The sequence below is a fragment of the Mastomys coucha genome, unplaced genomic scaffold (genome assembly GCF_008632895.1).
Source record: "Mastomys coucha isolate ucsf_1 unplaced genomic scaffold, UCSF_Mcou_1 pScaffold16, whole genome shotgun sequence".
Taxonomy (NCBI): Eukaryota; Metazoa; Chordata; class Mammalia; order Rodentia; family Muridae; genus Mastomys; species Mastomys coucha.
Window position 1 is genome coordinate 61,722,073 of NW_022196898.1, and position 12,146 is coordinate 61,734,218.

Consider the following 12,146-nt stretch of genomic DNA (forward strand, 5'->3'; position numbering starts at 1 on the left):
TTGAATACAGAAGCTACTTGAACATCCCCGGTGCTCCCGGGCCGTCCTGCAATTCCTTTCATTCCCGAAGTGCAGGAGCTCAGCATTGGTCCCGCCTAACTCCCTCCCATTTCTTTTCGGGGATTTGGGAAGGGGAGAGGAGAGGGGAGAAGCCGGGTGGCTGGTGGGCTGGACCTGCAGAAGTCTGGATCCTCCAGGGAGAGACTGGGCGGGCTTAAGGCTGCGGGGAGGCCTGTGATTGGGTATGACCTTCAGTCGACTTGTCAGTTTCGTGGGTACCCGGGAGGCGGGGGGAGTGGGCGGGGGAGGGGGCTACGCAAGCCTCTTGTCCAGCCCACCCACAGCATGAAGCCTTTAGGGGTGCTCAGTGCTTTCAGCTTTTTTTCTTGAAACCCTTCATCTGCCCTCAGTCTGAAGGCAGGGTCAGGCGTAGGACGGGTCTCAGGGTCGCAGTCTTCTGCGGGCCACCCCAGAGGGAGAGGAGGGGGCGAGAGACAGGAAGGAAGCAAACCATCCAATTGAAAAAAAAAAATAGAGCCCTTTGACTTTTTTTTTTTTTTTTACTCCCTTTCCCTTCCGGATGGCTGTGTAGCAAACGTAGGGGACACCTTGGAAGGGACAAAGTTGGTCTGCAGTGGAAATTTCGTGGGCTCCCAGTCGTGAGCGCCGGGCTTGGAGATGGAGCCCTGGTCCAGGTGGAAAACGAAACGGTGGATCTGGGATCTCACCATCTCAACCCTCGCCTTGACTTTTCTCTTCCAAGCCAGAGAGGTCAGAGGAGGTAAGGAGGAAAAAAAAAGTTTGGGGAGCTGGGACATTGCCACCCGGCTTTCTTCTTCTTTTTTTTTTTTGTGCCCTTCCCCATTGTCGTCTCCCCACTTCACTAAAATCCAGACTGTAGCTGCTACCTGGTTAAAGAGTAGAAACTGGAGAGACAGCTAGATTGATGTAGGTGGGACAGTAATGGGCAAGGAGGTAGGTGGTAGGATTAAAAGATCTGTCAGGCACCCAGCAGGCAGAAAAAGCCCGTCGTCCCTTTTCATTTTCTTTGCAAAAAGGAAAAAAAAATATTACCTTGAACAGGAAGGCAGTAGTACAAAGCTTTTGTTTCAAGAACAGTCTTCACTCAGAGTCCTCTGTCTTTTGAACCAATCTTTGGGTTTCTTCGGGTTCTAAAGGAGCTAGCTATCTTTTGAAGGGTGAACTGAGGAGAAAATGCTGAGAAAGAGTATAAAGTGAACTGTGATAAACTTCTTTGTCTGCAAGGGAGTGAAAAACGGGCTGTTTTTACTTTGGGGGATATAAGAGAAATCAGGGGGATGAAGCTAAGAAGATTGAGAGCACTTTGTGTGTGGCATTTTGAAATGCTTCTCAGTGGAACACATTTCACAGACAATAAAGTGGAGTTCAGGAGTGCTGGGACAGGATGGGGGGCAGTTTCCCTTGATAAATAGCCCCCTTCTCCTCTCCTCATTCGTCCCTTGCCCCCCTCAAACAGCTTCTTCTTGCAGGTTGGACATACAACTCTCTTGAAGGGTGATGAAAGTCTCCAAGCAAATGAGGTGGGGGGTGGGGGCGGACGACTAGAGATTGGGAGGAAGAGGAGGGGGCCTGGGATGGGAGGAGGAAGGTAAGGAAAAGTTCCTACGTGGCACTACCAAATATTGAATGGCCAGACCTGTGTAGCTGACTGTAGCTCTGTCAGTACCGGAGGAGGGAGAGCGACTTCACTCCTCCCTCCTCTTTGCCTCCTCCCTCCCCCGCCCCCGCCCTTTCCCAAAAAGGCATCTGGCTGCAGCGGTCCCTTAGGTGCTGTAGACTCGGCTGGCAGGAGAAAGCCCTTTGAGTTGGTGAGCCGGAGCAATTCACAGTAGAAAACAAGCTTTGTCAGGACTGCCGAGAGAATCTGGGGAATAGGGAGGAGAGGAGAGAATGGGGGTTGGAAATGCCAACCCAACTCTGAAAGCACAGGTTTAGTAGAAACCTGAGCCTGGCCTTTGGTCTTGTTGCCCATATCTAAGTGCTCCCTAAACAGTTAGCACTTCATGGGGTTGGGGGGTGGGCAGCCCTAACTTTGGTTCTGATGGTTAGGGACTGCACACACCTCAGGAACAGGCAGCTTCTCATTCATCCTGTGATGAGCTCTGGTGACCCTAGGCCACAGTGGGGCTTAATTAGAATTTTGTAGTGATTCGGGCTACTTTGATTCATTTCAACTTCTTCAAGGATAAATATAAGCATCTTTGGAAGCAGACTATCTCAATTGGCAGTTTAACTTTTTGGTATTCTGTCGCCTGTTGGGTTGGGCAGTTTGGTCAGCAGTTCTGCCCTCTGCTGGTTCTCTGTAGCAAAGGAATAGACTTCTATTGATACTGAAAAATGTCACTTGCCTAAGGAAGAATAGATTGCTGCTTTATCCCAGCTTGTCCACACACACGTGTAGACGTGAATATCCTAGTGACAGTTATTTAAAAGTTCAGAATCAGAGACATTTCGCAGTGATTACCCATATATAGGTTACCTGAATGCCTTTTCTGCCTTGAGATATTTTCTTTTCTTTTCCATATTGGGGGTTTCAAGTCAATCAAATTTCTATGTTTTTAGGCTCTAATTTTCTATGTGCACTCTTGACAACACATCTGAAACACTTTTTAGCAAATATGTCAGTACTACGTCGAATACATTGCATAAGATTATGTTTCCTATTGTAGAAAACTAAAGAGTATGAGAAAAAGTGAAGCACAAGGCCATGTTATTTCTAATGAAGTATTTTGAAAATAGTAGAAGCCATTAGACAGCTTCATGGCAAGGTTTGGGTGTTTATTTCTATGAAGTTGGCAGGTACTCGCTAATAGTGGAAAACTACTTTTTTCTAAACTAATTCAATCTTGTAGATGTTCATTCTTTAAACCAATTAAAATTCACAAAAGAAATAATAATAAATAAATGCTTAAAAGGAAAACACCTTCTCAAATCCCCAATCACCACAGGAGAAACTAACTTTGTCTCTACCATTTAGGATGGTAGCTAAAGGGCTGAGTAAAATTTAACATGGCTTTCTAAATGCAGGTATCTTATTATAATATTATACTGACTTAATTGGTTTCCCTAAGGTGTGTGCGTGTGCTTCAGTGGCTTAAACAGAAGAAAGTTTAAAAGGGTTTGATTGTCATATAAAATTAAAACACTATTATAAACTTTATAAAATGTCTTATAATTTTTTCATAATAAAGTTAGACTCTATAAAACAATACATACAAAAATGTTTTGTGGGGATTTGGGGGGGAAGAGAATGGATTAATGAAATTGATTTCACATATTATTTGACTTTGAAAATCTAAAGTAACTTGAAAGTCTCCAACACACAGTCTCTACTATGGTTTCACATACAATCACATGAACACACACATACATGCATACATACATACATACATACACACACACAGGGAAGGAGAGAGAGAGAAAGAGAGAGAGAGAGAGGGAGAGGAAGAGGGAGGAGAGGCTGAGAAATGCTGTTATTTAATGGGTATTCATTGACGTTAACTATTGTTTGATGTTTGATATATTTGCCTATGCTTCACCTCAGGAATTCAGAGATTAAATGTGTGCATAATTAGTTCATAACTTACTATAAATAGGTCCTGGGATCCATGTAAAAGTTACATGTGACCAACTTATGCCTGTGTTAAAATACAGTTTGAAATCACAGTCTCAAAAAACTTGGCTAAAGTTTAGTATGTGACCGGTCATACCTAGTTGAACTAAAAAAAAAAAACAAAAACAAAAACAAAAAGAAAAACTAATTAGAATGGCCTTCTGCCTCTACCTGTTAAGCCAAGTGTGTCTTGGACCTGTTGATCCGTTCTAAGAGCAATCTTAATGGCTTGCCAGCAGTGAGTAGCCAGTGCTGCCCAAGTGCTGTTTTGAGTGCCCGGGATCAGCAGGTGAAATGGTGCTGGCTCCCAGAGTGTGCTGACTCAACATGTGAGGAACTCAGGCCTGTCTCTGTGCTTCTTTAGTTAGAATAACTAAAACAGCAGGCATGTTCTTGCTAATAAGTGCTGTACTTAGCAGAATAATTAATATTGTGTCTTTTAATAAAATGTAAGAGCTCAGGAGCGGAACCTTTTACGCATGGATTATATATCAAGGATTTGTTGGGGTGCTGTGTATTTATTTAGCTAACAAGGATTCTCTCATCTACTGCCCATTTGGTTTAGTATCATAATGTGTAATTTACAACAGTCTGAAACAAGATTAAGTAGAAATGATAAATATATGTAAAAACGCAGCATGATTGCTTAACTGTTTGATTTTTTGGTTCCTTATTTTCCTGAACTTGTGACTAAAATAAAGGGGGCAACATTGTTGAAATTATTCTTAAAACACAACAAGGTAAATGTTTTGTATGAGGCGCATGGAATTTAGTTTCTAATTTTTTTTTCCTGAAACAGATTTTACTCATGTTAATATGGTGGATTTAAAAACTAATTTAAGAGTATTATTTGACAGGCTGACTTATTTAAAGGAGTAAAAAGTGCTCAGATAAAATTTCTCTCCTGAGAATTCTAGGGTTCGAATTCTCAGTAAATGCTAATCAGTCGTCCTTTTGCATTTTACTCAAGAGTAAACAGATGCACAAAATGGTGCTTTTTAAATAATCCTTCTCATAAGGAGCATTAAACATCGTAAAAGATTTTCTGCATGTGTAGAATGAAACTATATAATATTGATATGCATTTCTCTTATATACATCTGGACTTGATGCCATGGCTGAGTTAATGTGATGTGCTGGGGTATTGATTAGCTAGAAGGTACTTGATATGATAATGTAAGAAAATCAGGTAGAATGCATGCATTTTAAAATTTCAATTTTCTAAGTTTGGAGAAAGTCAATGTCTCATTATTTGGTCATGTACATATTGCTATTAGACCCAATGAAGTGAACATCAGATTACCAGCATTGGAGTAGAAAGGGTTGCTAAAAACTTTTTGTGTACAGTTATTGCTGGTTGAAGACATAGTGTTTAGTGATAATAATAAAAGTAATAGTAATACAAAACACAATTTCAAAATTTAAAAACTCAACGATATTATATTACATATTTATGTGTATGTATATATGTGTAACATATATACACACATATAATCAAATGAAAATATGCTATTTCTGCTCTTTTTGTACCAATTCTAATCATATGATATATATATCATAATTTATCATATTATAAAGCTTTTATTTATGTGTAAGAATCATTACATTGCACTTTCATATAAGTTAATCATTTTCTAAATATATAGTTGACTTTAAAAAAGTGAGAGAATATAGTAGCTAATATTCAAATGAACGTCTTTATTCTGGATTGCTAAAATATTTGCAACTACAGAAAAAGCCTTTAAATTTGGAATAACTGTGCAGTTAATTATGGAAGGACTCAGTTTGCATGGGTGGCCATGACGTCTGCTGTACTGTGTACTTACAGTATCCCATGAGTAATTATTAGCAAGTAAGAAACGAATATGTCTTTTTGTATTGCAACATTAATTTCAAGAAGTACTATCTTCAAGGGCTAGCATGTCTTCTGAATGAAGGGTTGTCTGGTTTTTCAGGAATCAATGTTCCTAGGGACCCGAGGCAGCTACTGTGAAATGGTTCATCAGGAGTTCTTGTAATATCATTTAACAGTACTTAGGTATATGAGGCTTGCGCCTAATGAGTTTTATTCTTAACTCTAAATAATTTTGAATGATTTATTTTTAGCTACTTCTCAGGCAGACTTGTATTGTCTTGAAAGCACACTCTTCTTCTGCCAGTCGCCTTTGGAGAAGTAATTAAGAACAGTTGATGTAACCATTAAGAATTCAAACTGAGGGCTGTCCTGCATTCCTACCTTCACTTCCTCATTTAATGCTGGAGAAATGTGACCTAGGCCTCAGTGGAAAGAGGCAACTTTAGCCCTCCCTGTCTTCTTCCCTCCTTCCCTCCTTCTCCTGTCTGGCTTGCTGGCCCTGTTTTCTTAGCATTTTCAAATTATATATTATTAGAATGCATCTAGGACATTCACTTCTCCTTTCTCAATCATAACATGGTTGGATTTGTAGGGGGTAAGAGGTTTCTTTTGAAAATTATTCTCTAATTTTCAGTTGTGTCAGGAGAACATGAATAATGCTAGCTTGCAGAGAAGATGTGATGATGATTTTTCAAGTGATTTAGAGGGTAGTATCTATCGATCAGTTGCAGTCTCTGGCGTTCCTATTGACTTGGCTAATGGCTCTTTAGACATTGGCTGATCACCAGACCTACTGTTATCTGGTAAAACAAACTCATTGCTTGCTGCGTGTGGAATTAGAGACAGTGCTATTAGTTTAGCAGAAAGAACTCGGAGAAAAGAAAGGTTATCGGATTTCAGAGTAAGAGAGCACCTTAAATACAGCTTGACAAATGAGAACTAAACAAACCTGTGTAAAAGTGCCCTAGCACGATCTACTTATGCGATCCCCCTCAAACCCCACTCTTTTCTTTTCTCCCCCCCAACCCCCTTAAAAAGCATTTCTTTCTCATTTTAACCAAATTTAATTGCTCTTGAATGGCCCTGGGACTGTTCCGCAAATGAAGGTCCCTATTCACAGAACCTGAGCTCATAGAATATCAGTAAGAGGCTTCCTTCCTCTGTCTCACTGGTAAACTGACATCCGGGCTTCAGAGAGTGAACCCTAGAAGGCATGTGCAGGTTGGCTTTGCTTCCTCTTTGTGATTTCACATACAACTTCCTGAAAGAGCGACTGCCAAAAAGAGCCCTAGTTGCAGTCTTGGACAAGGCTCTTTAGGAACTCTACTGCATTTTCATACCTGGTGGTTTTAGCCTCTGGAGGAAAACAATAGAACTGGTGCTTGTCTTTTTGAGCAGAGTCTACTGTCATAGTAATTCCTTTGAAATGTTGATGGTGCTTTATTTTCACTGATAACTAAAGTTACTATCCGAATGACGAAGTGTGGTATAGAGCAACCCTGTGTGTCCAGCCTATGAGAGATCTTTTATCACCCTTCCAGTCACACCCTCACTACCCTTCATTTAGGCCAGGGTAACTGCTCTTGTCTCTATTCTCCAGATTTTGGATCCGGTTCCCTAAATTATTTGTTTTCTTCTTATTCATCACAGATACACTCATACTTTATGTCTCAAGCTTTAACTCAAATATCACAGATCCCCAAAACTTTTCTTCATATCTTCTGGCCAGTTAACACTGTGTACTTGCTAGGTATATACCAGGCTGCGTTCTGTATACGTTATACAGAGTTTTCCTTCATTGTGATCCATTTCTCAGGAATAAACTGACATAAAAGACCCCCGACTATCTGTGAGGTAACTGGTAAACAGAAAATAACTATACACCGTCTATTCAAGGGTCATACATGGTCTTGTATCAGACAGAGTCTTAGCATTGGTCTTCCCTACTTCAATGGATATTTTCCATTTTTTCATAAACCCTTGGTTTATCTTATGATTGTGGCACACTAATACCTAAAATTAATGTGCAAATCTTACAACATGTCAATTGTATAAATGCCTTGAGAGCTTCTAAAGGGAACTAAACAGGGGTCTTGCTAAACTACAGTTTTACCATTCATATTACTTCTTGGCCTACAATTAAGTTTAATAGTAAAAGTCTAGTGCTTTTACTTTTGTACAAACTTAAGTCACAAAGCAACGTAAAACGATTGCTCTTGGAAGCTGTTGAGTGTTATTTTGACTCTCACTAATTTTATATCTGGTAGATTCATGATCTGACTGGCTTACTCAGCTAACAGTGGTCCTCAGTGATTGTTACTTCTAATATACAGAAACAAGCAACAAGTCATTTTCAGGAGTTGATGACTGTAAATTGGTTCATTACCTCCAGTGTACAAGTGTCAACCCAGATTATGAAAAATAAAAAGATCCTTTGAATGTAATCAACCTGAGGAATACAGAAAAAGACAAAGGGATAACAAAAATTGAAACACTATCATTATTTTGAAATTCCTCATATGTCAATTTTCTTCCACAAGTTTTCTGTACAAATAAAAACAGATACACTTTATTTGTGTTCCTGTTGCTATCATGATGACAGATAGTCTGTATATATTCATAATTTGGTTTGTAGTTATCTTCTTCCATCATCCAGAAGACAGGAATAAGATAAAAATTTAGTTAAGTTAGTCATGTGAAGTGAAAGGACTTTTTCATGTAATAATATCAGCAATAACTACATTCCTCCTTCTCTTCTTCTTCCTCCTCTTCCACCTCTTCCCTGCCTCATCCTTCTTTCTCTATCCCCCATCCTCTCTTATCTCTTTATTTTCATCCCATTGTTTCTCCCACCCCCTCTATCTGCCACCCCTCCCTCCCTCCCTTCCTTCTTTCCTTCTTTTAGGAGCCAGGGTCTTGCCATGTACTAAGTTGTAGATAGGGCTGGTCTCCAACTCACAGACATGCACTTGGCTTTGTCTAACAATTGCTGTGATTAAAGGTGTGGATTACCACATCAACATTTCTTTTCTTTTTGTTGTTTGTGTCTGTCTGTGAATGGGGGTACATCCTAAGCTATATTCCCAAGGCTACAGCCATCTCTTCCTTGAACCCCTACCCAAGGGTCTCTTTCCAAGTGGCCTAGGCTGGCCAGGAACCACAAGGGATACACTTGTCTCCACCTCTCTCTTATGTGCTAGGATTATAAGCACATATCCCCATGTCTTGCCTTTTTAGGGGATTCTGAGGATTGAGTTTAGGTCCCTGTACTACAGATATGGGCTTTATCATCCTGGCTGCCTACATGGCCTTCATTATTCACATATTCATTTTATAGTAACAGATAAGTCAGCTCTTGCTTCCAGTATTTGACAAAGCATTCCCTACATTCTCTCCAAAGATGTCTCTGACCATCTTCAGCTGTCGATAGTATCTCTTGTCTTTGTGACTGTAGCTGGCTTGAATACATGGAGTGATGTGTTTGCTCTGATGGTGGTGAATAATTTTTCTCCCTGAGTATAAAAAGGAAACTTCAATAAAACATATCAGTCTATAAAAACATTTGTTATAAATATTCCTGCCCTCATTTTTGCATATTATTGAGGATTAATTGGCTTTTTAACTAGCAATTAGAAACAGTGGTTTGCCTCTATGTAATCAATTTAATAAAATAAATCTTCCTTTGGATTATAAAAATAATTTATATATTATACTTATTCAACTATGAAGTGTCATATTTAAGCAAGGAACAAAAGATCAAGGGTATTAACAAATAAAATGAAGATATTAGAAGCTTATAGAGAGAGGCAGTCATATAGTTTTAGAAGAAAGACACACATATATGTATTCACATATTGCTATCTATTGTATATATCAGTTGTACTAAAAGCAGTAAGTTGACTATCAGTTAGTTTTACTAAGCATGCCGACAGAACCTGGAACAGGAGAAAGGGACATTTGAGGAAGGGTTGTTGAATGAAGTGGAGGTGTTGGCTACAACTGAATAATCTGAAAATAATCTGGGAAACTCCAATGTGGTTTATATGTTTGCATCTATAGATAGCTATAGAGATCATAGAAATAAATAATCTTTGTGTTTTATAAACCAGAAATGCTGTATTGTATAGTTGTTACACATTCTCAGAATGTGCTTCCCATCCATTTCTTCACTGTACTGCATTCAATTCAGTTTATGTAAACTTGTATGGTATGAGAAGGTGGAGGATTAAGTCTACTCCAAAACATCAAGAATTCAAGTTATTTCCATTTCTGTGTATAACCTCTGTGTGTAAATGCTACAGCTACAGTTGCAGACAGTATGCCAGGATGTGTTACCACGGGGTATGTGTGTAACTCCAATAGTGATAGTTAAAAGCAAAGATACTCCATCAATTTGTTCACAAATACAAGATAAATCTCTATTATATACCCATGCTATGCTAGGCTCTAAGCTGATTCATTTAATTTAATAAGTGCATATTCCATGATTGACATATGCTTAGGGCAGTGGCTAAGAACATATCACAATCTGCCTCATAGAATCAACAGTCTACTTGGAAAAGCAGAAATCAACCAATACACATACATACATACATACATACATACATAAATATATAGCAATAGTAGTGGTACCTGGTATGAAGCACATGTATAGAGATGTGGAAAAATAGAGCAAAGAAACACAGAAAAAAAAAGCCAGTTGAGAAATAACAATTGAGCATCAAACAATCAAATGAAGCCATTCTGAGATGTGACATAAAAGCCTGAAGCAGAAAAGCAATTGACACTACAAAGGACTTCAAAGGAAGCCCTTGAAACCAGGCACTGTGCAAAAACAAGATGTAATGGGAGGACATGATGTGAGACAGGGTTGAGGAAGTGTGTACAGACGCAAGCCCTTAAGGATATACTTTCCTTAATGTTTCCTTGATAATTCTGTGTGCTGCATAGAATAATGTAACTAGAAAGAGCCCTCTAACCTTTGCTAATTTTTGCAGGGCCAGTGAACATTGGATATCAGCACATGGGGCATGAGCCAGTTGCTTGTTACCATTGAGTCAAACAATCACAACATTGGGGGAACATTGCTTTCTTTACAATCGCTGGATTACTAAAAAACCACCCAGGGTTCTAAACAGTAATAGGTCTATTTTGAAATCATACCTCACATATAGTTATGTTTACAATGGACATGTAAACATATCAATTAATAATCTTCTTTTATAAGTGAGTAATTTGAACACATGTACCATGATATTTATGAAACCTCTTTGTAAGACAAGTAACTTCAATTTCTAAATCTCATGAGATTTTCCATTCAATAACTCATTTTATAGCACCCATTAGAGCATATAATTACAACATGATTTTTAAAAAATGCCCCCAAAATTGTACCTTTAGACTCATTTTGACTTAAAGCACAAAGTATTTATTAGAAACATTTGCTACGTCCTAATGATTTTCTGCAGGTGAAGCTATATTAATATTATTTAAAATAACAATACTATTAATTAATATTTCTTTGAATAGTATTGGAAGACTCTCAGCTCCTAACATTTTCTTCTAACCTCTACCTCTGTCCTTAGTTAAAGGTTTATAAACTTGATTGCCTGCTCATCCATTTGTAGTACCTTGAAGCTAGTCCAAAGTTCGTCTTCTCTAAACTGAATTGCTGTCTTCACAACACGTTCCTCTCTTTAGTCTTCTGAATCTCTCAGGTCATGGCAACGTAATTAATTGTGATGTTCAAACAAAAAAAAAAATCTCTCAGAATTTGCATTTTTTGGTTTTGATCATTTTCTCTCCTAGCCCACATACAGCCATTCCTACTACTGTTTGCTCTGTCTTCCCAGGGTGTCCAGAATCTGACACAGTAATGCATCTTTCATCCCAGATTACACCATCTCATACCTGCAGGATAGCAAATGCTTCTTTATGACCATCTGGCTGGGCCTCAGGGCCCTGAATTTTTCTCAACCCTGAAATCTCAGTAGTTTGAAAAAGCTACTTGAATGAGAGATCTTGATTTCACTTTAGTTTTCTGTGAGACTAAAACTGTGTGGATAATATTCATAAAAAATTTTGGATCCTATCACTTATCTTGAATGTAAACTACCAATGGTTTTCCAGATCAGTTGCAGTAAAATTCAGTTTCCATGGACACTTCATAAAATGTACACATCACCCTCATGTCTCTGACCTCACCTCTGAATGTCCTCCTATTCTCTTAGCAGGAGATTTTATTTTATCCCCTTTCTCCACAATTCTCAGTTGGTTCTTGCATTAGGTTCTTTGTAAGCATTCCTGCTGCTTCTAATCCAGTTAAGCAAAAACATCAGGCAGGGTGTTTTCTCTGACTTTTCAGAATTAACCAAAATATCATTTACTCATGGGGGAGTTTCTTATCTTCCTTATTTGACGCCACAATTCATGCTACAGCAAACTTTCTCATGAATTCTTTTCCTCATTTGCTCACTTCCCCCCTGTGAGTCTGATACCTATCCCATGTAACAAATTAAGTGCTAATAGTTAAAGATGGAGACGTTATTTTCTTCTCCATAAAATGTAGAGCTAAGCCGGGCGGTGGTGGCGCACGCCTTTAATCCTAGCACTTGGGAGGCAGAGGCAGGCGGATTT

The 12,146-nt window shown here is 38.9% G+C and overlaps 1 protein-coding gene across 1 annotated transcript in view; it reads left to right on the forward strand.

Annotated features, from left to right (window-relative positions):
- The first annotated feature begins 316 nt into the window (after window positions 1-316).
- The window catches only part of Col11a1 (collagen type XI alpha 1 chain), a 189,704-nt gene continuing 177,874 nt past the window's right edge, over window positions 317-12,146 (forward strand). The window contains exon 1 of the mRNA XM_031375242.1: window positions 317-781. Coding sequence (XP_031231102.1) covers window positions 679-781 — 103 coding nt within the window. The 5' untranslated portion in view covers window positions 317-678. The remainder of the gene's footprint in view (window positions 782-12,146) is intronic.